The sequence below is a fragment of the Mugil cephalus genome, chromosome 12 (assembly GCF_022458985.1).
Source record: "Mugil cephalus isolate CIBA_MC_2020 chromosome 12, CIBA_Mcephalus_1.1, whole genome shotgun sequence".
In the NCBI taxonomy this organism is placed as follows: domain Eukaryota; kingdom Metazoa; phylum Chordata; class Actinopteri; order Mugiliformes; family Mugilidae; genus Mugil; species Mugil cephalus.
This window is the reverse complement of record NC_061781.1, coordinates 16,845,014-16,872,009: the sequence shown is the minus strand read 5'-3', so window position 1 is coordinate 16,872,009 and position 26,996 is coordinate 16,845,014. Positions and strand designations below refer to the sequence as shown.

At 37.4% G+C, this 26,996-nt stretch overlaps 3 protein-coding genes across 8 annotated transcripts in view; all 3 read left to right on the top strand.

The window, feature by feature from the left end:
- LOC125017639 (nectin-4-like) overlaps positions 1–26,996 on the top strand; it is a 49,600-nt gene that overhangs the window by 6,984 nt on the left and 15,620 nt on the right. The window lies entirely within an intron of this gene.
- Positions 186–4,282, top strand: LOC125017652. 2 transcript variants are annotated; one of them, XM_047601064.1, is made up of 6 exons: positions 186–489; positions 628–733; positions 825–1,133; positions 1,247–1,334; positions 3,827–3,896; positions 3,993–4,282. In XM_047601064.1, the coding sequence occupies exons 2-6, from the start codon at positions 661–663 to the stop codon at positions 4,110–4,112; spliced, it is 660 nt and encodes a 219-aa protein (XP_047457020.1). In that variant the 5' UTR covers positions 186–489; positions 628–660; the 3' UTR covers positions 4,113–4,282. The 2 variants fall into 2 exon arrangements, with proteins under 2 accessions (XP_047457020.1, XP_047457019.1); XM_047601063.1 differs by having other exon boundaries at positions 607–733.
- Positions 9,782–26,937, top strand: LOC125017647 (hemicentin-1-like). Of its 5 annotated transcripts, none has more exons than XM_047601055.1 (8): positions 9,782–9,869; positions 9,987–10,113; positions 10,205–10,513; positions 10,664–10,954; positions 11,104–11,394; positions 11,495–11,585; positions 12,849–12,928; positions 13,026–13,654. In XM_047601055.1, exons 2-7 carry the CDS (start codon positions 10,041–10,043, stop codon positions 12,877–12,879), a joined length of 1,086 nt encoding a protein of 361 aa, XP_047457011.1. In that variant the 5' UTR covers positions 9,782–9,869; positions 9,987–10,040; the 3' UTR covers positions 12,880–12,928; positions 13,026–13,654. The 5 variants fall into 5 exon arrangements, 3 of the variants coding, with proteins under 3 accessions (XP_047457011.1, XP_047457010.1, XP_047457012.1); XM_047601054.1 differs by having other exon boundaries at positions 12,846–12,928; XM_047601056.1 differs by lacking the exons at positions 11,104–11,394; positions 11,495–11,585; positions 12,849–12,928; positions 13,026–13,654 and adding exons at positions 25,310–25,400; positions 26,430–26,517; positions 26,615–26,937.

Sequence of the window (26,996 nt, the reverse complement as noted above, 5' to 3'; positions counted from 1 at the left end):
AAGTCAGCAGACTCAGGCCTCATCAAAGTGTTTTAAACTCTCCAACCAACAAGATGTGGTTATTGCACATACACGATACATGCATTCAAGTAAAGGATGCTCAGTGTTCACAGCGTGAGGCCAACGTGTCTTCAGCGTGAGAGGAGGTTTTCCTGCATTTTATATTTCAGCTCATCATATGATTATAGTGACGAGAAATAAATCTCATGGTTTATTTTCAGTCAAGTTGAAACATTAAATCAGTAATTCATGTTAGATTTTACATGGATGTGTGACTTACGCATCATTATTATTTTTTTTATTGTTGTTTTTTTGTTGTTCAAGTGCAACTAACCACTTCCTTTCTGTTGCACCTACATACACACTCCATTTCAAAACACGTGGTAATGTTCCAGTCCCTCCTTCGCTGTCTGATGGTCACCATGTCTCGTGTAAACCAAGCCGCTGTGTTCTTCACTCTGCTACTGGTTTTGTGTCGTGTCCTTACAGGTACAGTAATGATGTTGTTTTCTCTGGGTTTATTTGATCATTAAATCTTATGCTGATTATTTGTATTGCTTTGTTCAATATTAGCAATGTTAGCAACTAACCACTTCCTTTTCTCAGCGCCTCCACATTTATGTTTAGAGCCGACAGTTCCAGAGTGTCATTCTCTGTCTGATGGTCATGATGTTCAGCCAAAACCAAGCAGCTCTGCTCCTCATTGTGCTGCTAGCGCGTCGTGTCTTTGCAGGTAAAGAGGAGGTTTGTGTTTGTGATGCTTTTATGCAGATTTAAGTGCACATTTTATTTCATCATGATGGATTGTTTCCTTTCAACTTCAGAGATCTCAGTAACTGACCACAGGGATATGCCAGTATCCAGAGGAGACTCAGTCACGTTCCACTGCAACGTATCCAGAGAAAATGCGTCGGAAATTACCTGGAACTTTAAAAGCTTCATTTATAAACATTCTATCCTGATAAATCAGACTTTTTCAAATGTATCCTCTGACAGACTGAGAATAGATCCTTTAAAGTTATATATTTTCAGTGCTCAACCTGAAGATGCAGGACTTTATTCATGTAGTGTAACTGCCAGACGAGGCTTAAACAGTGTTTCCTGGAATTTAACTGTGTCTGAGGACATTGAAGGTAGGTAGAGCAGAGCAAAACACAGCAAATAATTTCTGCAACATGCTTCATACAGTTCAAACAGTTTAAACTGAAAAAATACTTAAATATAATTCTGATCTCATTTTATGTAGAAAACAGCTCATCATATTTACCATACGTACTCACATCTACAACTCTATTGCTTCTATGTGTCATCGCATCAGCTGTCTGCCTCTGGAGGTGAGTGATGCCTTTCAGCTTCAGATTCATAATGAACAAATACGTTTATGTGCACTTAATAGCACGTGTTATGCAAAATTACAAATAATAATTTCTAAATTCACAGTTTGTGTTGTACTTTTTGAAAACCTAGGATGTTTATGCACGTTGCTGTTAGTCCCTTCCTAGATGACACACATAGTGCAGCAGTCTGGAAGCACTCGCCTTTTTGTTGTCAGTGTCATGTCACTGGTCTCCCGAGTTGTGATGACATCTGAATCCAGCAGCCCACTTCTTCACCTCGCTGTAATAGAAATTAAACACTTCTGTAGTGATGGTTGAGAGTAGATGGCTGCACAACGGTGGAGAGACTGCTGACTTACAATTTTCTGCATGATAACTTAGAGTGCTGAACTGCACATGGACGCGAGTGTTTTATTACTCATGTCATTATACTCTAAATCTGGACTTTTCAATCTTCCAGTGTCAAAGTTTTCTAATGTTTGTGCAAAACGTAGTTTAGCATCTAGCAGTTAATTCGTTGAAATAAAAAATTTAACCACTTTAACTCTTAAAACTTCAATTCAGTGGTTGATTTGTAGCCTTAAACAGAGTGTTTAATATGTGTCGAGTTTAAGAGATAGTACAGTATAGTATAGTATAGTACAGTATTAGACTCTTATTTCTTGTGCCATGAATTGTATTTTGGGTTATGGGCTGTTTTTTTGTTTTTACTTTTAGTTTTGTGGCTTTCATTTTTTTTTTTTTTTACTTAACAGTACTTTGTGTTGTCCTATTTTGTGCTTCACCTCATTAGTTTCACATGTGCCTCGTTAAACCATCAGGAGTTTATAAGAGTTTACACTATTTATATCCCTGTTTGTTCTTTATTTTTAGTCATTGTCAAATTTACTTTGTGTTGTTCATCTTGCGTTTGAATCCTACCTTCCTTGCTACACCTCTGGCATTTAGTGTAACTGAACCACACACTGTCGCTGCAACTTGCAATTACAACACGTTAAACGTAAAAGTGAACCATGGCCAACGCATTAAGTCAGTGAATGGACTCAGAACAGTCTCTGAAATGCCAAAGCATTATCAGACTTCCACAGGACAATTGTTTCACTGTTAAATTCATGACATTTAATTGTGGAGACAAATTGGAACATTTGAGCACTGCTGTCTTCATCTTATCTGATGTTGTCGACCATAAGCTACTGGTCATAGCAGACCAAATAAGACTGTTGACGCTATTAATGAAATGAGCAGAAGTGTATTTTACATCGGGGCCGTGTTTAAGTGGGTAGAGCGGGTTGTTGACAGACCAGGTTAGTCGTTTGAGTTGCTGTGTCACTGTGAGTGTAAAGCACTTTGAGTGCGGTTCTATATCAATCCAAATACAACACCACTGACTTTAACTTCAGTTAGAGGCTAAAGAACAACAAAATTATGGACCTTGTGCTGATTTTCTCTTTCATAAAATAATAACACCCTGCTTCTCGCCCAGTGCCAGTTGGACTCTAGCCCCAGGTGGACCTTTAAAAGGATAACCCGTGATAGATAATGGACAGACAGATCTGCATTAGATTTGAGCCTTTCAACAATCAAGATGTCTCAAAAGTTGAGAAACTGTTACCTCTACTGGCATATCACTACAATGTAAAACAGACAAAACATCAGAGAAGATGGTGTGCAGGAAGCAGAAGGGAAATAAAATGTTCTCTGTGTGTCTGGCCACTGCGAGATATGAAAAAGGAAATGGATTCCTGACCTATCGCACTTGTTTGCGATTTGCATCACAACGTAGTCATTTCTGGGAAGTTGCAGGTCAGACTGCACTGCAGAGTAAAGATGCAGAACCACAAATATGGTTTAAGTCCACTTCTGTTACCAGCATAAAATCAACTTCTTTGTGAATGTCTATGTTTTTGTCATTGGATTTTCCCATCAGAAAAGGATATTTAAAAAAAAAAGAGTTTTTATTTGATTTTCATTCTTTAATTCAAAAATTAAAATTGAAATTCGATGCATTTTTCTTTATCATGTTCGAGAATGAATGAACAAAACTTTAAAACCGGTCTTTTTTTTAAATTTTATTTCTGTTTCTAAAAACAAAAAGTAAGAGCAGATATCTCTGCACGCATATGTTAACTAGTAGCTAACTATCCCCTGATTACATGTAGTTAATTTTAGTTTGAAATATGCGGATTTTCTGAAGCCATGTTGTCTTCCCTGAGACACACTCTTTTATTTTTTCGAAATGACAGATGTTTAACAGGAGTCACCAAATGGATTGAAATTCACTTTGATAAAACATGTACTTTTATTTTTTTTGTGTTGTGTGTCTGTGTCGTCCGTGTGTGCAAGTTATAATATGATTTGATGCATGATATAACCAGCAATTGGTATATGCTCTGCAGTGAAGTGTGTCTTCTGTTCATTTTGCTTATACTTACACAGTCTCTGTACTAACTAGGACAATGTCGTTATTGGTCGCTGCTTTGTCTTTGTAGAAGAAGCAGGTCGAGGGCAGAGCAAACATTTCCGGTCGGGGATCAGACTCGATCTGGATCAAGAGAAGAGGTCAGAAGAGCTTTGTCAACTTTAATTGTACTTTTCTCCTGCGTTAGAGGCTGTACAGAACTTTATTATTATTATTATTATTATTATTTTTCATAGGGACACAATCAAGAGGAAGACAACACGGATCAGCGGAGAAACAATAAGAGGAGGAGTCAGTACATGGAGAGGCGGAATTCAATCTATGGTGACAACTGGGTGGACAAGTCATTAAGATGAAGATGGAAACAGAGACATGGACGATGTATGAAGCACATTACATTTTCTAGTTTGAAAACCGGCACTTTGAGGGAAGTGGACTCTAATTAATACAATAAAACTACAGTCTTCATGTTAACGGTTACAGTTGTAATGTTGTTATAGTGTAAATAAAGTTAAGTCAAAGCTAACCCATGAGTCCGTCATATTTCAAGCGAGTCAATATATAATATTAGATGTTGAGAATTCCTTCAAGTCAACAGACGTAGGCCTCAACAAAGTGTTTTAAATTCTCTGAGCCACATGTTGTGGGTACAGCACGTTACACAAGTAAAGGATGCTCAGTGTTCACAGCTTGAGGCGAACATGTCTTCAGTGTGAGAGGAGGTTTTCTGCACGAAACATGGGGTGCATTTTATATTTCAGCTCATCATATGATTATAGTGACGAGAAATAAGTCTCACGGTTTATTTTCAATCAAGCTCAAACATTACATCAATAATTCATATGAGATTTTATATGGATGTGTGACTTACGCATTCATTTTTTTTTTATTGTTATTGTTTTGTTGTTCAACTGCAACTAACCACTTCCTTTCTGTTGCATCTACATACACCCTACATTTCAAAACACGTGGTAATGTTCCAGTCCCTCCTTCTCTGTCTGATGGTCACCACATCTCGTGTAAACCAAGCCGCTGTGCTCTTCACTCTGCTACTGGTTTTGTGTCGTGTCCTTACAGATACAGTACAGATGTTGTTTTCTCTGGGTTTATTTGATCATTAAAATGTTATACTATTTGTTTTGCTTTCTTCAATATTAGAGACTTCAGTAGCTGACCACAGGGATATGCTAGTATCCAGAGGAAACTCAGTCACGTTCCACTGCAACATATCCAGAGAAAATGCTTCGGAAATTAAGCTTTAAAAGATTCATTTATAAACAGTACATCACGTCAAATGAGACGTTTTCAAATGTATCCTCTAACAGACTGAGAATAGATCCTGAATTTTAAAGTTTTCAAAATATTTTCAGTGCTCAACCTGAAGGTGCAGGACTTTATTCATGTAGTGTCACTTACAGATGAGGCTTAAACAGTGTTTCCTGGAATTTAACTGTGTCTAAGGACTAAAGGTAGGTAGAGTAAAAAACATGGCTCATCATTTCTGCAACATGCATCACATTGATTTTATGCAGAAATCAGTTCATCATGCACAGCAAATTGAGAAGAGTTGAATTCTTGGTGTTAAACTAGAAATACACTAGTAGAGTTAATTATACTCTGGGTAGAGTTAATCCATTATAATTAACTCTCAGTCGATAAATAGTTGTTGTCAAAAACCGAGTGTAAAAAGGAAGTGTCACTAAATCAAACATCTAGGTGCAAATGTTAAAATATTAACCCTCTATGTTACGTTGTTGCCCTCAGGCAACATACCAATTTTCGACTTGCTAAATCTCCACAATACATCCCTTTGAATGATGCAATACTTTAAAAAAGAGGGAAAACCATAGGGAACCAATCACAATGCTTTAATTTGACACATGACTTTCAGGAGCCCATCTTGGAACCCCTTTTTTGCAGACTCAGTCAAAGGTAACAGCTTTGCCATTTTGCACAACAGAAATCGTTTGAAAACATAACTTCTTGGCCCTTTTCCATCAGGAAAAAAATATATTCACACTAATAGATGAGTAAACTTTAATTGTTGATAGTTCCATGCAATGTATTTGCTAATTAAATAATGGAAACATGTTAAAATGCAACTGTTGCCCTGAGGCAACAATGTACCATTATGGTAAATTGCATATGTTGCCTTGAGGCAACAGTGAATCATTATGGAATCACGATGGCAGCATGAGACTGTGTGAGTATTGTGTGTTCAGGTATTATGTTCAAAAGCATGCCATTCATCATAATTTTATTTTAAATTGTACAATTTAACAAAGATAAATTTGACGTTGGCTGCAGTAGGTTCAAGCTATTACTATACTCTGTAGACCACAGTCTACTATGGTAGTGAACGTTGCCTGTCTTAATTGCTTATACACATTTGCCTCCATTTACAGAATGAATTCAGCCTCATTCTAGGCTCTTTGAACAAGAAGAAGAGGGTAGAAATCGCACTTCTAATCGTTATGAACTTTGTTTGAATACTTTCTTTAAAGTATTACGCTTTGACTCTTCAAAACATTCATTTCAATTTGTTGTTCCACAATAGTACAATGTTGCCTACAGGCATTGTTCACACAACAAACCCTTCAAAAGAGTTCCTTTTCTAATGTTTTAAAATTTACAATGGTATATATTGTAATGCTTTTAAATATTTTATACATGTTTAGGACATAAATTATTTTTTTTTTTTGAATTGGAAAAAAAAGTCTCTTTTGCACTTTTTACCATCATGGTACAATGTTGCCTACAGGCAACGAAGCCCAAAAACTTCCAAAAAATTAAAAAAAAAAATAAAAATTCTTTAGATTATGTTTATTTAGTCTATTTTAAGACAAAAAAACACTTTTTTAAACTGGCATCATAATGCGTACCATAGAGGGTTAACGCTGAACTTCTTACTCTAAACTCTGATCCTGTATTTAACACCTCAAGCGTTAAGACCCCCCTCCAAGTCATTTTGCAGCGGTGAGCCACGGAAACTTTACTCGTCGCGCTGTTACTAACCACCCAAACACCTGTTTAATGAGCTTGAGGTTAGCATGGTTAGCATGCATGTATAGAAAGTGAGTAACGGCAGTAAACGCTTCGTTTGGCTTGACCTTTTGTCTGAGTGAGACGAGTCATGCACTTTGTAACCTTAGATATAAAACGTGATAAGATGATGCAAATGGTTCGGAGTTGCTAGCTAGCGTGCTAAAGTGGTGCTAATGTCACATACATGCACTGTGCCTTAATGTTGCATGAGAGGTTTTCCTGCAGTGAAACATGGGGTGCATTTTATATTTCAGCTCATCATATCATTATAGTGATGAGAAATAAGTCTCACAGTTTATTTTAATCAAGCTCAATAATTCACGTTAGATTTTACATGGATGTGTTACTTACACATTCATTTTTTTTTTATTGTTGTTTTTTTGTTGTTCAGCTGCAACTAACCACTTCCTTTCTGTTGCATCTACATACACACTACATTTCAAAACACGTGGTAATGTTCCAGTCCCTCCTTCTCTGTCTGATGGTCACCATGTCTCATGTAAACCAAGCTGCTGTGCTCTTCACTCGAACACCTGCTTAATGAGCTAGAGGTTAGCATGGTTAGCATGCATGCCTGGCCTCACTGTAACATAGAAAGTAAGTAACTGCAGTAAAAGCTACGTTTGGCTTGACGTTTTGTCTAAGTGAGATGAGTCATGCACTTTGTAACCATAGATATAAAAAGTGATAAGATGATGCTAATGGTTCGGAGTTGCTAGCTAGCATGCTAAAGTGGTGCTAACGCTACATACATGCACTGTGCCTTACTGTTGCATGTTCTAATATTTGTGGTGCAAGTTGTATTTTGTTTCCCTTCTATTTTTTGATTTAATTTGAAATAGACTTTTCACATTGTTCTAATTTTAGTCATAAAAAACATTTTCAGTGCATTGTAGGAATTGAAGTCACATCATTGGATTAAAGCAAACATTCTATTATGCACAAAACTAAAACTGTCTCCCCAATAAACAAAATGCAGGTTTAATCATCAACATTAACATTATACTACATCAGTGGTGAAATAGGTCCATTGCTGCCAAGATGACAAAATAAAAGTAGTAGTTTTGGGAAGTAGAAATATGTACGCTTAAACTTTTTCTAAGTCAGGTTGAGTGAGCTTCTTATTTAGTGAAGCTGGTAGCGTGAGAATCCCCAGTTTGAAGAAGTAGACGGAAGAACTTGTCTCAACCATGTAACAGCAAAACATGTTTAGGCCACTTAAAACAAGACTCACTTACCACAACGTGTTCTTGTTCACCATATTACCATATTAAGACAAGTTCTATTGGGAGGAGAGGTTAGAGGAACTTTAATAATACACAAATTAAAGTGTCACAATGTATTTTTTAGTCAATATCACCTATTTCTTATCCATTTACTTTCATTCACATAGGTGGCCCCTCCTCAAAAACTACAGTCTTCATGTTAAGCGTTACAGTTGTAATGTTGTTATGATGTAAATAAAGTTAACTCAAAGCTAACTCATGGGTCTCTCATATTTCAAAGTAGTCACACAAAACTGTATAATATTAGATGGTTAGAAATGCTTCAAGTCAGCAGATTCAGGCCTCATCAAAGTGTTAAACTCTCCAACCACCAAGATGTGGTTATTGCACATACACGATACGTGCATTCAAGTAAAGGACGCTCAGTGTTCACAGCTTGAGGCCAACGTGTCTTCGGCATGAGAGGAGGTTTTCCTGCAGCGAAACATGGGGTGCATTTTATATTTCAGCTCATCATATGATTATAGTGATGAGAAATAAGTCTCACGGTTTATTTTTAATCAAGCTCAAACATTACATCAATAATTCATGTTAGATTTTACATGGATGTGTGACTTACGCATTCATTTTTTTTTTATTGTTGTTTTTTTGTTGTTCAACTGCAACAGTGCATTTTTAGTCATAAAACAATATTTTCAGTGCATTGTAGGAATTTAAGTCACATCACTGGATTAAAGCAAACATTCTATTATGCACAAAACTAAAACTGTCTCCCCAATAAACAAAATGCAGGTTTAATCATTAACATTAATTATACTACATCAGTGGTTAAATGGGTCCATTGCTGCTAAGATGACAAAATAAAAGTAGTAGTTTTGGGAAGTAGAAATATGTACACTTAAACTTTTTCTAAGTCAGGTTGAGTGAGCTGCTTATTTAGTGAAGCTGGTAGCGTGAGAATCCCCAGTTTGAAGAAGTAGACGGAAGATTTTGTCTCAACCATGTAACGGCAAAACATGTTTAGGCCACTTAAAACAAGACTCACTTACCACAACGTGTTCTTGTTCACCATATTACCATATTAAGACAAGTTCTATTGGGAGGAGAGGTTAGAGGAACTTTAATAATACACAAATTAAAGTGTCACAATGTATTTTTTAGTCAATATCACCTATTTCTTATCCATTTACTTTCATTCACATAGGTGGCCCCTCCTCAAAAACTACAGTCTTCATGTTAAGCGTTACAGTTGTAATGTTGTTATGATGTAAATAAAGTTAACTCAAAGCTAACTCATGGGTCTCTCATATTTCAAAGTAGTCACACAAAACTGTATAATATTAGATGGTTAGAAATGCTTCAAGTCAGCAGATTCAGGCCTCATCAAAGTGTTAAACTCTCCAACCACCAAGATGTGGTTATTGCACATACACGATACGTGCATTCAAGTAAAGGATGTTCAGTGTTCACAGTGTGAGGCCAACGTGTCTTCAGTGTGAGAGGAGGTTTTCCTGCGTTTTATATTTGAGCTCATCGTGATTATAGTGACGAGAAATAAATCTCAGTTTATTTTCAGTCAAGTTGAAACATTAAATCAATACTTCATGTTAGATTTTACATGGATGTGTGACTTACGCATTTTTTTTATTTTTTATTGTTGCTTTTTTGTTGTTCAACTGCAACTAACCACTTCCTTTCTGTTGCATCTACATACACCCTACATTTAAAAACACGTGGTAATGTTCCAGTCCCTCCTTCTTTGTCTGATGGTCACCACGTCTCGTGTAAACCAAGCCGCTGTGCTCTTCACTCTGCTGCTGGTTTTGTGTCGTGTCCTTACAGGTACAGTAATGATGTTGTTTTCTCTGGGTTTATTTGATCATTAAATCTTATGCTGATTATTTGTATTGCTTTCTTCAATATTAGCAATGTTAGCAACTAACCACTTCCTTTTCTCAGCGCCTCCACATTTATGTTTAGAGCTGACAGTTCCAGAGTGTCATTCTCTGTCTGATGGTCATGATGTTCAGCCAAAACCAAGCAGCTCTGCTCCTCATTGTGCTGCTAGCGCACCGTGTCTTTGCAGGTAAAGAGGAGGTTTGTGTTTGTGATGCTTTTATACAGATTTAAGTGCACGTTTTATTTCATCATGATGGATTGTTTCCTTTGAACTTTAGATATCCTAGTAACTGACCACAGGGATATGCTGGTATCCAGAGGAGACTCAGTCACGTTCCACTGCAACGTATCCACAGAAAATGCTTCGGAAATTACCTGGAACTTTAAAAGATTCATTTATAAACATTCTGTCTTGATAAATCAGACTTTTTCAAATGTATCCTCTCACAGACTGAAAATAGATCTTTTAAAGTTAAATATTTTCAGTGCTCAACCTGAAGATGCAGGACTTTATTCATGTAGTGTAACTTCCAGACGAGGCTTAAACAGTGTTTCCTGGAATTTAACTGTGTCTGAGGACATTGAAGGTAGGTAGAGTAAAAAAACATGGCTCATCATTTCTGCAACATGCATCACACAGTTCAAACATAAAACTACATAAATATAATTTTGATGTTGTTTTGTCAGTTTATTTGAATATTAAATGTTATGCTGATTATTTGTATTGCTTTCTCCAGTAGCTGATATGCTGATATCGAGAGGAGACTCAGTCCGGTTCCACTGCAACGTATCCACAGAAAATGCTTCGGAAATTACCTGGAACTTTAAAAGATTCATTTATAAACATTCTGTCTTGATAAATCAGACTTTTTCAAATGTATCCTCTCACAGACTGAAAATAGATCTTTTAAAGTTAAATATTTTCAGTGCTCAACCTGAAGATGCAGGACTTTATTCATGTAGTGTAACTTCCAGACGAGGCTTAAACAGTGTTTCCTGGAATTTAACTGTGTCTGAGGACATTGAAGGTAGGTAGAGTAAAAAACATGGCTCATCATTTCTGCAACATGCATCACACAGTTCAAACATAAAACTACATAAATATAATTTTGATGTTGTTTTGTCAGTTTATTTGAATATTAAATGTTATGCTGATTATTTGTATTGCTTTCTCCAGTAGCTGATATGCTGATATCGAGAGGAGACTCAGTCCGGTTCCACTGCAACATATCCAGAGAAAATGCTTCGGAAATTACCTGGAACTTTAAAAGCTTCATTTATACACATTCTATCTTGATAAATCAGACTTTTTCAAATGTATCCTCTCACAGACTGAGAATAGATCCTTTAAAGTTAAATATTTTCAGTGCTCAACCTGAAGATGCAGGACTTTATTCATGTAGTGTAACTTCCAGACGAGGCTTAAACAGTGTTTCCTGGAATTTAACTGTGTCTGATGACATTGAAGGTAGGTAGAGTAAAAAACATGGCTCATCATTTGTGCAACATGCATCACACAGTTCAAACATAAAACTGCTTAAATAAAATTCTGATTTTATTTTATCCAGAAACCAGTTCATCGTGGCATTTACTATACATACTCTTACGTGGAACTTTATTGCTTCTATGTGGCATCGTATCAGCCGTCTGCCTCTGGAGGTGAGTGAGAATTTTTACTTCCTTTCTACTGTTATTACAAAAATTACATCTTTACATATTTTATTTGGAAGCTGGTTCAAACAAATTCACAAGTTTTTCTTTTATCAATCTTTGCTGATACTGACTTTATATATGACAACTGGACTGAGAGAGTTGTATTTCATTTCTGTTTTTTATTTGTTCTAATTTGAAATAGACTTTTCACATTGTTCTAATCTTTAGTCATAAAAAACATTTTCAGTGCATTGTAGGAATGTTAAGTCATGTCACTGTATTACAGCAGACATTTGGACTTGTTTTAACAACGGCCTCAGTGAACGACATTAGTGAGGACTCACACGCAAAACTAAAACTGTCTCACTAATAAACAAAATGTAGGTTTAATCATTAACATTAATTATACTGTATCAGTGGTGAAATGGGTCCATTGCTGCTAAGGTGACAAAATAAAAGTGGTAGTTTTGAGAAGTTTCTTGATCAACATAGAAACTTTACCAGTTCTAGATGTAATTACATGTTATTCTGATGTGGAGAACAATCATATTATTCTCTCATTATCTTTCTTTTCTGAAGCATTATTATTCATTTCTCATCCTGTTATAACATGATAAGTTGGAATATGACACTCACATTCAATATTAATGATAAATTGTGGTGTTAAAAATAAAAAATATATACAGATGCACTGAGTGTTAAAAAACATTTTAAAATGTTGAGCTTGACGGATTTTAGTAGCTCTGTCAGAGACTTAAAGGTTTGGTTAAACTTTTTCTAAGTCAGGTTGAGTGAGCTGCTTATTTAGTGAAGCTGGTAGCAGGAGAATCCCCAGTTTGAAGAAGTAGACGAGAGCATCAACGCCGTAGAAGAGCTTGTCTCGACCGTGTAAACAGCAAAACTTGTTTAGGCCACTTTAAACAAGGTTCACTGAACATTATTAGTTCCTCTTCGCTATATTTAGAATATTATGCAGATTGTCCTCAATGTTGATCTAAATCTCTCTCTTCTAAGCAGCAGTTTCACGTTGCAACGTTGTAACACATTAATTGGAGACCAGCAAACGTATTATCACACCAGATTCACACACAAACCGATCAAAGCTGACCACATCTGTTTAGTTCTGTCCGTGTTATCTAGTGGTTTTTAAGATAAAATGTGTTTTACAGCCAGTATTGTAAAAATCTTGCATCGTGTGCAGCAGAACTTGTACTTTTAACATTTAACTGATGATGTTTATTCAGTTTTACTCTTTTGTGTTTGCAGAAGATGTCGGGCCAGGACCCCAAACTCTGTGTGAGAGCAGGATCCTGAGCCAGGCTCAGTATCAAGGTCTATTGGGAGGAGAGGTTAGAGGAACTTTAATAATACACAAATTAAAGTGTCACAATGTGTTTTTTTAGTCAATATCACCTATTTGTTACCCATTTACTTTCATTCACATAGGTGGCCCCTCCTCAACCCCACAGACGTGCAGTGTATAGACCAATCATGAGCTCTGAGAGACTCCTGTAAACCTGTCGAGTCCACTGAGCTGACAAGCACAAAGTACAAGACAAAGAAAGTATTTCATTACATGTGAAAATGATGCATCTGTGCAAAGTTCTTGCAATAAGGAAAAGTACCAAAGTGTAGCTTATATTTTTAAATGTTTAATCTATTTTTTCTTGCATGCAGATCATCTGTCTTTGAATTTTATGCTCTTCATGTTTTGTTTATTTCATTTTCCAGTAGATGTCGCTAATAACTCAAATGTGTCACGGTTCTGTGTTTTGAATATTTCTTGTGACCCTGTTCGGTTTTCTTTGTGTTTCCTGTCCTTCTTGTGTGTTTCTTGTTTTGCGTCATTTCCTGTATTTTTACACTCTTTGGATGTTGGATTAGTTTCTTGTTGTGACATGCACCTGGATTCTGATGATATAAAAGTGCTTCTTCAAAGAAAATCAGAAGAGTGGAGAGCAGACTGAGAGGCAGAAGAAACAAGAACACATTAAGAAACCAGAAACTACAGTCTTCATGTTAAGGGTTACAGTTGTAATGTTGTTATAATGTAAATAAAGTTAACTCAAAGCTAACTCATGGGTCTCTCATATTTCAAGGTAGTCGCACAAAGCTATATAATATTAGATGGTTAGAAATGCTTCAAGTCAGCAGACTCAGGCCTCATCAAAGTGTTTGAAACTCTCCAACCAACAAGATGTGGTTATTGCACATACACGATACGTGCATTCAAGTAAAGGATGCTCAGTGTTCACAGTGTGAGGCCAACGTGTCTTCAGCGTGAGATGAGGTTTTCCTGCATTTTATATTTCAGCTCATCATATGATTATAGTGACAAGAAATAAATCTCAGTTTATTTTCAGTCAAGTTGAAACATTAAATCAATAATTAATATTGGATTTTACATGGATGTGTGACTTACGCATTCATTTTTTTTTGTTGTTGTTTTTTTTGTTGTTCAACTGCAACTAACCACTTCCTTTCTGTTGCATCTACATACACCCTACATTTCAAAACACGTGGTAATGTTCCAATCCCTCCTTCTCTGTCTGATGGTCACCATGTCTCGTGTAAACCAAGCCGCTGTGCTCTTCACTCTGCTGCTGGTTTTGTGTCGTGTCCTTACAGGTACAGTAATGATGTTGTTTTCTCTGGGTTTATTTGATCATTAAAATTTATGCTGATTATTTGTATTGCTTTCTTCAATATTAGCAATGTTAGCAACTAACCACTTCCTTTTCTCAGCGCCTCCACATTTATGTTTAGAGCCGACAGTTCCAGAGTGTCATTCTCTGTCTGATGGTCATGATGTTCAGCCAAAACCAAGCAGCTCTGCTCCTCATTGTGCTGCTAGCGCACCGTGTCTTTGCAGGTAAAGAGGAGGCTTGTGTTTGTGATGCTTTTATGCAGATTTAAGTGCACGTTTTATTTCATCATGATGGATTGTTTCCTTTGAACTTTAGATATCCCAGTAACTGACCACAGGGATATGCTGATATCCAGAGGAGACTCAGTCACGTTCCACTGCAACGTATCCAGAGAACATGCTTCGTAAATTACCTGGAACTTTAAAAGATTCATTTATAAACATTCTGTCTTGATAAATCAGACTTTTTCAAATGTATCCTCTCACAGACTGAAAATAGATCTTTTAAAGTTAAATATTTTCAGTGCTCAACCTGAAGATGCAGGACTTTATTCATGTAGTGCAACTGACAGACGAGGCTTAAACAGTGTTTCCTGGAATTTAACTGTGTCTGAGAACATTGAAGGTAGGTAGAGTAAAAAACATGGCTCATCATTTCTGCAACATGCTTCATACAGTTCAAACAGTTTAAACTGAAAAAATACTTAAATATCATTCTGATCTGATTTTACGTAGAAACAAGTTCATCATATTTACCATACGTACTCACAGCTGCAGTCGGATTGCTTCTATGTGTCATCGCATCAGCTGTCTGTCTCTGGAGGTGAGTGATGCCTTTCAGCTTTAGATTCAGCATGAACAAATACGTTTATGTGCACTTAATAGCGCGTGTTATGCAAAATTACAAATGATCATTTCTAAATTCACAGTTTGTGTTGTACTTTTTGAAAACCTAGGATGTTTATGCACGTTGCTGTTAGTCTCTTCCTAGATGACACACATAGTGCAGCAGTCTGGAAGCACTCGCCTTTTTGTTGTCAGTGTCATGTCACTGGTCGAGTAGAGTGCTGAACTGCACATGGACACAACGAGTGTTTTATTACTCATGTCATTATACTCTAAATCTGGACTTTTCAATCTTCGTGTGTCAAAGTTTTCTAATGTTTGTGCAAAACGTAGTAGTAGCAGTTAATTTGTTGAAATAAAAAATTTAACCACTTTCAGTGGTTGATTTGTTGCCTTAAACAGAGTGTTTAATATGTGTCGAGTTTAAGAGATAGTATAGTATAGTATAGTATAGTATAGTATAGTACAGTATAGTATAGTATAGTATAGTATAGTATAGTACAGTATTAGACTCTTATTTCTTGTGCCATGAATTGTATTTTGGGTTATGGGCTGTTCTTTTGTTTTATTTTTATTTTTAGTTTGTTTTATTTTATTTACCTGTTTACTTACTGGTACTTTGTGTTGTCCCATTTTGTGCTTTGCATCATTAGTTTCTCATGCGCCTCGTTAAACCATCGAGAGTTTATAAGAGTTTACACTATTTATATCCCTGTTTGTTCTTTATTTTTTAGTCATTGTCAAATTTACTTTGTGTTGTTCATCTTGCGTTTGAATCGTACCTTCCTTGCTACACCTCTGGCATTTAGTGTAACTGAACCACACACTGTCGCTGCAACTTGCAATTACAACACGTTAAACGTAAAAGTGAACCGTGGCCGACGCATTAAGTCAGTGAATGGACTCAGAACAGTCTCTGAAATGCCAAAGCATTATCAGACTTCCACAGGACAATTGTTTCACTGTTAAATTCATGACATTTAATTGTGGAGACAAAGTGGAACATTTGAACACTGCGGTCTTCATCTTATCTGACGTTGTCGACCACAAGCTACTGGTCATAGCAGACCAAATAAGACTGTTGACGCTATTATTGAAATGAGCAGAAGTGTATTTTACATCGGGGCCGTGTTTAAGTGGGTAGAGCGGGTTGTTGACAGACCACGTTAGTCGTTTGAGTTGCTGTGTCACTGTGAGTGTAAAGCGCTTTGAGTATGGTTCTATATCAATGCAAATACAACACCACTGACTTTAACTTCAGTTAGAGGCTAAAGAACAACAAAATTATGCACCTTGTGCTGATTTTCTCTCTTATAAAATAATAACACCCTGCTTCTCGCCCAGTGCCAGTTGGACTCTAGCCCCAGGTGGACCTTTAAAAGGATAACCCGTGATAGATAATGGACAGACAGATCTGCATTAGATTTGAGCCTTTCAACAATCAGGATGTCTCAAAAGTTGAGAAACTGTTACCTCTACTGGCATATCACTACAATGTAAAACAGACAAAACATCAGAGAAGATGGTGTGCAGGAAGCAGAAGGGAAATAAAATGTTCTCTGTGTGTCTGGCCACTGCGAGATATGAAAAAGGAAATGGATTTCTGACCTATCGGACTTGTTTGCGATTTGCATCACAACATAGTCATTTCTGGGAAGGTGCAGGTCAGACTGCACTGCAGAGTAGAGACGCAGAACCACAAATATGATTTAAGTCCACTTCTGTTACCAGCATAAAATCAACTTCTTTGTGAATGTCTATGTTTTGGTCATTGGATTTTCCCATCAGAAAAGGATATTTAAAAAAAATAAATAAATAAAGTTGTTATTTGATTTTCATTCTTTAATTCAAAAATTAAAATTGAAATTTGATACATTTTTCTTTATCATGTTCAAGAATGAATGAACAAAACTTTAAAACCGGTCTTTTTTTTTAATTTTATTTCTGTTTCTAAAAACAAAAAATAAAATCGTCACAAGACAGAGACACAAAACCAACCGTATTTTGCAACCGGAAGTTTACGATTTCAAAGTAAGAGCAGATATCTCTGCACACATATGTTAACTAGTTAATTTCAGTTTGAAATATGCAGCTTTTCTGAAGCCATGTTGTCTTCCCTGAGACACACTCTTTTATTTTTTCGAAATGACAGATGATTAACAGGAGTCACCAAATGGATTGAAATTCGCTTTGATAAAACATGTATTTTCATTTTTTTTTTGTGTTGTGTGTCTGTGTCATCTGTGTGTGCAAGTTATAATATGATTTGATGCATGATATAACCAGCAATTGGTATATGCTCTGCAGTGAAGTGTGTCTTCTGTTCATTTTGCTTATACTTACACAGTCTCTGTACTATTTAGGACAATGTCGTTATTGGTCGCTGTTTGTCTTTGTAGAAGAAGCAGGTCGAGGGCAGAGCAAACATTTCCGGTCGGGGATCAGACTTGATCTGGATCAAGAGAAGAGGTCAGAAGAGCTTTGTCAAATTTAATCGTACTTTTCTCCTGCGTTAGAGGCTGTACAGAACTTTATTATTATTATTATTTTTCATAGGGACACAATCAAGAGGAAGACAACACGGATCAGCGGAGAAACAATAAGAGGAGGAGTCAGTACATGGAGAGGCTGAATTCAATCTATGGTGACAACTGGGTGGACAAGTCATTCAGATGAAGATGAAAACAGAGACAGGGACGATGTATGAAGCACATTACATTTTCTAGTTTGAAAACCGGCACTTTGAGGGAAGTGGACTCTAATTAATACAATAAAACTACAGTCTTCATGTGAAGGGTTACAGTTGTAATGTTGTTATAGTGTAAATAAAGTTAAGTCAAAGCTAACCCATGAGTCCGTCATATTTCAAGCCAGTCACACACAACTATATAATATTAGATGTTAAGAACTGCTTCAAGTCAACAGACGTAGGCCTCATCAAAGTGTTTTAAATTCTCTGAGCTGCACGTTGTGGGTACAGCACGTTACACAAGTAAAGGATGCTCAGTGTTCACAGCTTGAGGCCAACGTGTCTTCAGCATGAGAGGAGGTTTTCCTGCAGCAAAACATGGGGTGCATTTTATATTTCAGCTCATCATATGATTATAGTGACGACAAATAAGTCTCACAGTTTATTTTCAATCAAGCTCAAACATTACATCAATAATTCATATTAGATTTTACATGGATGTGTGACTTACGCATTCATTTTTTTTTTATTGTTGTTGTTTTTTGTTCAACTGCAACTAACCACTTCCTTTCTGTTGCATCTACATACACCCTACATTTCAAAACACGTGGTAATGTTCCAGTCCCTCCTTCTCTGTCTGATGGTCACCACATCTCGTGTAAACCAAGCCGCTGTGCTCTTCACTCTGCTACTGGTTTTGTGTCGTGTCCTTACAGATACTGTAATGATGTTGTTTTCTCTGGGTTTATTTGATCATTAAATGTTAAACTAACTATTTGTATTGCTTTCTTCAATATTAGAGACTTCAGTAGCTGACCACAGGGATATGCTGGTATCCAGAGGAGACTCAGTCACGTTCCACTGCAACATATCCAGAGAAAAGGCTTCGGAAATGAAGCTTTAAAAGATTCATTTATAAACAGTACATCACGTCAAATGAGACGTTTTCAAATGTATCCTCTAACAGACTGAGAATAGATCCTGAATTTTAAAGTTTTCAAAATATTTTCAGTGCTCAACCTGAAGGTGCAGGACTTTATTCATGTAGTGTCACTTACAGATGAGGCTTAAACAGTGTTTCCTGGAATTTAACTGTGTCTAAGGACTAAAGGTAGGTAGAGTAAAAAAACATGGCTCATCATTTCTGCAACATGCATCACATTGATTTTATGCAGAAATCAGTTCATCATGCACAGCAAATTGAGAAGAGTTGAATTCTTGGTGTTAAACTAGAAATACACTAGTAGAGTTAATTATACTCTGGGTAGAGTTAATACATTATAATTAACTCTCAGTCGATAAATAGTTGTTGTCAAAAACCGAGTGTAAAAAGGAAGTGTCACTAAATCAAACGTTTAAGTGTAAATGTTAAAATATTAACCCTCTATGTAACGTTGTTGTCCTCAGGCAACATACCAATTTTCGACTTGCTAAATCTCCACAATGCGTCCCTTTGAATGATGCAATACTTTAAAAAAGAGGGAAAACCATAGGGAACCAATCACAATGCTTTAATTTGACACATGACTTTCAGGAGCCCATCTTGGAACCCCTTTTTTGCAGACTCAGTCAAAGGAAACAGCTTTGCCATTTTGCACAACAGAAATAGTTTGAAAACATAATTTCCTGGCCCTTTTCCATGAGGAAAAAAATCTATTCACACTAATAGATGAGTAAACTTTAATTTTTGATAGTTCCATGCAATGTATTTGCTAATTAAATAATGGAAACATGTTAAAATGCAACTGTTGCCCTGAGGCAACAGTGAATCATTATGAAATCACGATGGCAGCATGAGACTGTGTGAGTATTGTGTGTTTAGGTATTATGTTCAAAAGCATGCCATTCATCATAATTTTATTTTGATTTGTACAATTTAACAAAGATAAATTTGACGTTGGCTGCAGTAGGTTCAGGCTATTACTACACTCTGTAGACCACAGTCTACTATGGTAGTGAACGTTGCCTGTCTTAATTGCTTATACACATTTGCCTCCATTTACAGAATGAATTCAGCCTCATTCTAGGCTCTTTGAACAAGAAGAAGAGGGTAGAAATCGCACTTCTAATGGTTATGAACTTTGTTTGAATACTTTCTTTAAAGTATTACGCTTTGACTCTTCAAAACATTCATTTCAATTTGTTGTTCCACAATAGTACAATGTTGCCTACAGGCATTGTTCAGACAACAAACCCTTCAAAAGAGTTCCTTTTCTAATGTTTTAAAATTTACAATGGTATATATTGTAACCTGTTGATGCTTTTAAATATTTTATACATGTTTAGGACATAAATGATGTTCAAATTGGAAAAAAAAAAGTCTCTTTTTCACTTTTTACCATCATGGTACAATGCTGCCTACAGACAACGAAGCCCAAAAACTTCCAAAAAAAAAACAATAAAAAAAAAATTCTTTAGATTATGTTTATTTAGTCTATTTTAAGACAAAAAAACACTCCAAACATTTTTTTCCTAACTGGCATCATAATGTGTACCATAGAGGGTTAACGCTGAACTTCTTACTCTAAACTCTGATCATGTATTTAACACCTCAAGTGTTAAGACCCCCCTCCAAGTCATTTTGCAGCGGTGAGCCACGGAAACTTTACTCGTCGCGCTGTTACTAACCACCCGAACACCTGTTTAATGAGCTTGAGGTTAGCATGGTTAGCATGCATGTATAGAAAGTGAGTAACGGCAGTAAACGCTTCGTTTGGCTTGACGTTTTGTCTGAGTGAGACGAGTCATGCACTTTGTAACCATAGATATAAAACGTGATAAGATGATGCAAATGGTTCGGAGTTGCTAGCTAGCGTGCTAAAGTGGTGCTAATGCCACATACATGCACTGTGCCTTACTGTTGCATGAGAGGTTTTCCTGCAGTGAAACATGGGGTGCATTTTATATTTCAGCTCATCATATGATTATAGTGATGAGAAATAAGTCTCACAGTTTATTTTAATCAAGCTCAATAATTCATGTTAGATTTTACATGGATGTGTGACTTACGCATTCATTTTTTTTTATTGTTGTTTTTTTGTTGTTCAACTGCAACAAACCACTTCCTTTCTGTTGCATCTACATACACCCTACATTTCAAAACACGTGGTAATGTTCCAGTCCCTCCTTCTCTGTCTGATGGTCACCATGTCTTGTGTAAACCAAGCTGCTGTGCTCTTCACTCGAACACCTGCTTAATGAGCTTGAGGTTAGCATTGTTAGCATGCATGCCTGGCCTCACTGTAACATAGAAGTGAGTAAGGGCAGTAAACGCTTCGTTTGGCTTGACGTTTTGTCTGAGTGAGACGAGTCATGCACTTTGTACCCATAGATATAAAACATGATAAGATGATGCTAATGGTTCGGAGTTGCTAGCTAGCGTGCTAAAGTGGTGCTAACACTACATACATACACTGTTGCATGTTCTAATATTTGTGGTGCAAGTTTGAAAATAAATGGTTTTGAACTGCCAAATATGACTTCCTTTATATGTTAGTAAAGTTTATTTTCCAAGTATTTTTTGTAGGATCATATAAGAATTATATTGACACCTTTAAGTGTTATGGGGTAACACTTTTGTAGTTCAGAAATAGTCCTCTAAGAGAGTTAATTGCTAACTCTACATAAAAGTGTCAAAAAACTAAGACTGGTTGGTGTTAGGCAGTGTTAAATTTAACTACATGAAGAGTCAAATTTACACTAACTTAGTGTAAAGGTACCAACACTCGAAAAAGTGTTAAATTAACAGTTGCAGGTGTGGACCCATATAGACACTTTAAAAGTGTTAAGATCATTACAACCAAGGCTGTCATTACAACCAAGGCTAGGTACACCACATACACCCATCCCAAGTTTTTAATGCACCTCACCTTAGGGGTCCACCCAGGATCGGTCAGGGTCAGGGCAGGCTGCCAGACAGTAGTGTGCTGCAGTCCTCTGACCCACCCGACCCTCCTTAATGCACCACACCACATCCAGGGTCACAGGGTCACAGTGTAGGGGCTTGCTTCCTCATCAGGGACTGAGGAAGCACAGTAATAGGGACACTGTGGTGACGGGCTTGTGGCGGCTCCCTTGGGTACCCGGCTGTTCCAGTATCGACTGGTTCGGGTGGTGGCTTGGTGCTTCCCCTCTCCCTTCGGTGGGGGGCTGGGGTCTCTCCCTGGCAGGCGGGGGTTCCCTCTTCCTGTGGTCTCCCTGGCCTGGGTGCACCAGGGGCATGGGGCCGGCACCTTGGCCCCCCTGCTCGGATGGCCCGTCCCTGGTTGGGCGCTGGGCCGCTGCCCGTCTGCGGGGGCTTTGCTGGGCTCCTGGGGGAGTCCTCTTGGCTAGGGAGGTGCCAATGGCTGCCCTGCGGGCGTGGGGGGTGTTGGCGGCGGTGGGTGGACGGGCTGCGGTGGCTGGGGGGTGTGGTAGGTATGGGGGGCCGCTCTGGCCTGCACCGGCTTGTGCTCGCTTGGTCGGTCTGGGGGGGTTGGTCGTCGCTCGCCATCTGCGTTGGGGTGTGGCTTGCCCCGTGGCTACGGTGGTTCTCTGGTCCTGTCACCCATGCGCCCCACACTGGGGTGGAGGTTCTCGGGCGCTGGGGCTTCTGACCTGACTCTGGGCCCTGGTAATGGTCTCACTCATATTTAGGGAATGCATACATGCATGTATGTTGTCACCTGCCAGCCCGTGCTGGATCACATCAAGAAGAATTGATGAGTCCCGGCTATTAAGGGCTGGATTACTGTTTTCACTCTATCACTACGTGCCCTATGGCAGACTTCTCTTCTTCCATTGGGACACCCTTATCCCCCTGGACTCTCTCATCTCTCCAGAGATGACTGTACCCAGTCATACTTGAGTGAGGTGACTTGGGAAGCACAGAACCCTACACACCACTAGTTCCTACTAGCACCACATGCCTCTCCTCCACTGTCCATCCTTCTACATCTTTTCTGTCCTTTGTTCTCCCCCTCTATTCACTGAGGTGTAGCACTGCCTTCCCTGCCACACAAGGTAACTACACTCAATAAAGATCAACAGGACAGTTCCCACGGAGGGCTGGTGATGGTCACACTCTATTGGGAGGAGAGGTTAGAGGAACTTTAATAATACACAAATTAAAGTGTCACAATGTATTTTTTAGTCAATATCACCTATTTCTTATCCATTTACTTTCATTCACATAGGTGGCCCCTCCTCAACCCTACAGGCGTGCAGTGTATAGATCAATCATGAGCTCTGAGAGACTCCTGTAAACCTGTCGAGTCCACTGAGCTGACAAGCACAAAGTACAAGAGAAAGAAAGTATTTCATTACATGTGAAAATGATGCATCTATGCATAGTTGTTGTAATGAGGAAAATAGCCAAAGTTTATCTTATGTTTTTAAATGTTTAATCTATTGTTTCTTGCATGCAGATCATCTGTGTTTGAATTTTATGCTCTTTATGTTTTGTTTATTTCATTGTCCAGTAGAAGTTGCTAAAGACTCAAATGTGTCATGGTTCTGTGTTTTGAGTATTTCCTGTGACCCTGTTTGGTTTTCTTTGTGTTTCCTGTCCTTCTTGTGTGTTTCTTGTTTTGTGTCCTTTCCTGTATTTTTCCACTCTTTGGTTGTTGGATTAGTTTCTTGTTGTGACATGTACCTGGATTCTGATGATATAAAAGTGTTTCTTCAAAGAAAATCAGAAGAGAGGAGAGCAGACTGAGAGGCAGAAGAGACAAGAACACATTAAGAAACCAGAAACTACAGTCTTCATGTTAAAAGTTACAGATGTAATGTTGTTATAATGTAAATAAAATTAACTCAAAGCTAACTCATGGGTCTCTCATATTTCAAGGCAGTCACACAAAACTATATAATATTAGATGGTTAGAAATGCTTCAAGTCAGCAGACTCAGGCCTCATCATTGTGTTTTAAACTCTCCAACCAACAAGATGTGGTTATTGCACATACACGATACATGCATTCAAGTAAAGGATGCTCAGTGTTCACAGTGTGAGGCCAACGTGTCTTCAGCGTGAGAGGAGGTTTCCTGCATTTTATATTTCAGCTCATCATATGATTATAGTGACGAGAAATAAATCTCAGTTTATTTTCAATCAAGTTGAAACATTACATCAATACTTCATGTTAGATTTTACATGGATGTGTGACTTACGCATTATTATTATAATTTTTTTATTGTTGTTTTTTGTTGTTCAAGTGCAACTAACCACTTCCTTTCCGTTGCACCTACATACACACTACATTTAAAAACAGGTGGTAATGTTCCAGTCCCTCCTTCTCTGTCTGATGGTCACCACGTCTCGTGTAAACCAAGCCGCTGTGCTCTTCACTCTGCTGCTGGGTTTGTGTCATATCCATACAGGTACAGTAATGATGTTGTTTTCTCTGGGTTTATTTGATCATTAAATCTTATGCTGATTATTTATATTGCTTTCTTCAATATTAGCAATGTTAGCAACTAACCACTTCCTTTTCTCACCGCCTCCACATTTACGTTTAGAGCCGACAGCAAAGTTCCAGAGCGTCATTCTCTGTCTGATGGTCATGATGTTCAGCCAAAACCAAGCAGCTCTGCTCCTCATTGTGCTGCTAGCGCGCCGTGTCTTTGCAGGTAAAGAGGAGGTTTGTGTTTGTGATGCTTTTATGCACATTTAAGTGCACATTTTATTTCATCATGATGGATTGTTTCCTTTCAACTTAAGCGACCCCAGTAACTGACCACGAGGATATGCTGGTATCCAGAGGAGACTCAGTCACGTTCCACTGCAACGTATCCACAGAAAATCCTTCGGAAATTACCTGGAACTTTAAAAGATTCATTCATAAACATTCTATCTTGATAAATCAGACATTTTCAAATGTATCCTCTGACAGACTGAGAATAGATCCTTTAAAGTTAAATATTTTAAATGCTCAACCTGAAGATGCAGGACTTTATTCATGTAGTGTAACTTCCAGACGAGGCTTAAACAGTGTTTCCTGGAATTTAACTGTTTCTGAGGACATTGAAGGTAGGTAGAGTAAAAAACATGGCTCATCATTTCTGCAACATGCATCACACAGTTCAAACATAAAACTACATAAATATAATTTTGATGTTGTTTTGTCAGTTTATTTGAATATTAAATGTTATGCTGATTATTTGTACTGCTTTCTCCAGTAGCTGATATGCTGATATCAAGAGGAGACTCAGTCACGTTCCACTGCAACATATCCAGAGAAAATGCTTCGGAAATTACCTGGAACTTTAAAAGATTCATTCATAAACTTTCTATCTCGATAAATCAGACTTTTTCAAATGTATCCTCTGACAGACTGAGAATAGATCTTTTCAAGTTAAACATTTTCAGTGCTCAACCTGAAGATGCAGGACTTTATTCATGTAGTGTAACTTCCAGACGAGGCTTAAACAGTGTTTCCTGGAATTTAACTGTGTCTGATGACATTGAAGGTAGGTAGAGTAAAAAACATGGCTCATCATTTCTGCAACATGCATCACACAGTTCAAACTTAAAACTACTTGAATATAATTCTGATGTTATTTCATCCAGAAATCAGTTCATCGTGGTATTTACTATACGTACTCACACCTACAACTTTATTGCTTCTATGTGGCATCGTATCAGCTGTCTGCCTCTGGGGGTGAGTGAGAAATTTTACTTCCTGTCTACTTTTATCGCGAAAATGATATCTCTATATATTTTATTCGAAAGTGGGTTCAAACAAATTCTTTTTTTTTTTTGTTTGTTTATCAGTCTTTGCTAAATGTGACTTCATATATGACAACTGGACTGAGAGAGTTGCATTTCATTTCTGTTTTTTATTTGTTCTAATTTGAAATAGACTTTTCACATTGTTCTAATCTTTAGTCATAAACAACATTTTCAGTGCATTGTAGGAATGTTAAGTCACGTCACTGTATTACAGCAGACATTTTGACTTGTTGGTAACAACGGCCTCAGTGAACGACATTAGTGAGGACTCACACGCAAAACTAAAACTGTCTCACTAATAAACAAAATGTAGGTTTAATCATTAACATTAATTATACTGTATCAGTGGTGAAATGGGTCCATTGCTGCTAAGGTGACGAAATAAAAGTCATAGTTTTGAGAAGTTTCTTGATCAACATAGAAACTTTACCAGTTCTAGATATAATTACATGTTATTCTGATGTGGAGAACAATCATATTATTCTCTCATTATCTTTCTTTTCGGAAGCATTTTATTCATTTCTCATCCTGTTATAACATAATAAGTTGGAATATGACACTCAAATTCAATATTAATGATAAATTGTGGTGTTTGAAAAGAAATATATATATATAGGTACACTAAGTGTTAAAAGAAAACATTTTAAAATGTTGAGCTTGATGGATTTTAATAGCTCTGTCAGAGACTTAAAGGTTTGGTTAAACTCTTTCTAAGTAAGGTTGAGTGAGCTGCTTATTTAGTGAAGCTGGTAGCAGGAGAATCCCCAGTTTGAAGAAGTAGACGAGAGCATCGACGCCATAGAAGAGCTTGTCAGTTTTGTCTATGTAATCTAGTGGTTTTTAAGATAAAATGTGTTTTACAGCCAATATTGTAAAAATCTTGGATCGTGTGCAGCAGAATTTGTACTTTTAACATTTAACTGATGATATTTATTCAGTTTTAATCTTGTGTTTGCAGAAGATGTCGGGCCAGGACCCCAAACTCCACCCTGTATGAGAGCAGGATCCTGAGCCAGGCTCAGTATCAAGTTATATTGGGAGGAGAGGTTAGAGGAACTTTAATAATACACAAATTAAAGTGTCACAATGTATTTTTTGGTCAATATCACCTATTTCTTATCTATTTACTTTCTCTTCACATAGGTGGCCCCTCCTCAACCCTACAGACGTGCAGTGTATAGAACAATCATGAACTCTGAGAGACTCCTGTAAACCTGTCGAGTCCACTGAGCTGACAAGCACAAAGTACAAAAGAAAGAAAGTATTTCATTACATGTGAAAATGATGCATCTGTGTATAGTTCTTGCAATAAGGAAAAGTACCAAAGTGTAGCTTATGTTTTTAAATGTTTAATCTATTTTTTCTTGCATACAGATCGTCTGTCTTTGAATTTTATGCTCTTCATGTTTTGTTTATTTCATTGTCCAGTAGATGTCGCTAAAGACTCAAATGTGTCATGGTTCTGTGTTTTGAGTGTGGACCTGTTTTCTTTGTGTTTCCTGTCCTTCTTCTGTGTTTCTTGTTT

Excerpts from the sequence above, each read along its gene's own strand:
- LOC125017652 (XM_047601064.1), top strand. The coding sequence starts at position 661 with ATGGTCATGATGTTCAGCCAAAACCAAGCAGCTCTGCTCCTCATTGTG. Across the intron at positions 734-824 it reads AGCGCGTCGTGTCTTTGCAG|AGATCTCAGTAACTGACCAC; the intron begins GTAAAGAGGAGG and ends TTTCAACTTCAG. Across the intron at positions 3,897-3,992 it reads GATCTGGATCAAGAGAAGAG|GGACACAATCAAGAGGAAGA; the intron begins GTCAGAAGAGCT and ends TATTTTTCATAG.
- LOC125017647 (XM_047601054.1), top strand. The coding sequence starts at position 10,041 with ATGGTCATGATGTTCAGCCAAAACCAAGCAGCTCTGCTCCTCATTGTG. Across the intron at positions 10,514-10,663 it reads TGTGTCTGAGGACATTGAAG|TAGCTGATATGCTGATATCG; the intron begins GTAGGTAGAGTA and ends TGCTTTCTCCAG. Across the intron at positions 11,586-12,845 it reads TCAGCCGTCTGCCTCTGGAG|AAGATGTCGGGCCAGGACCC; the intron begins GTGAGTGAGAAT and ends TTGTGTTTGCAG.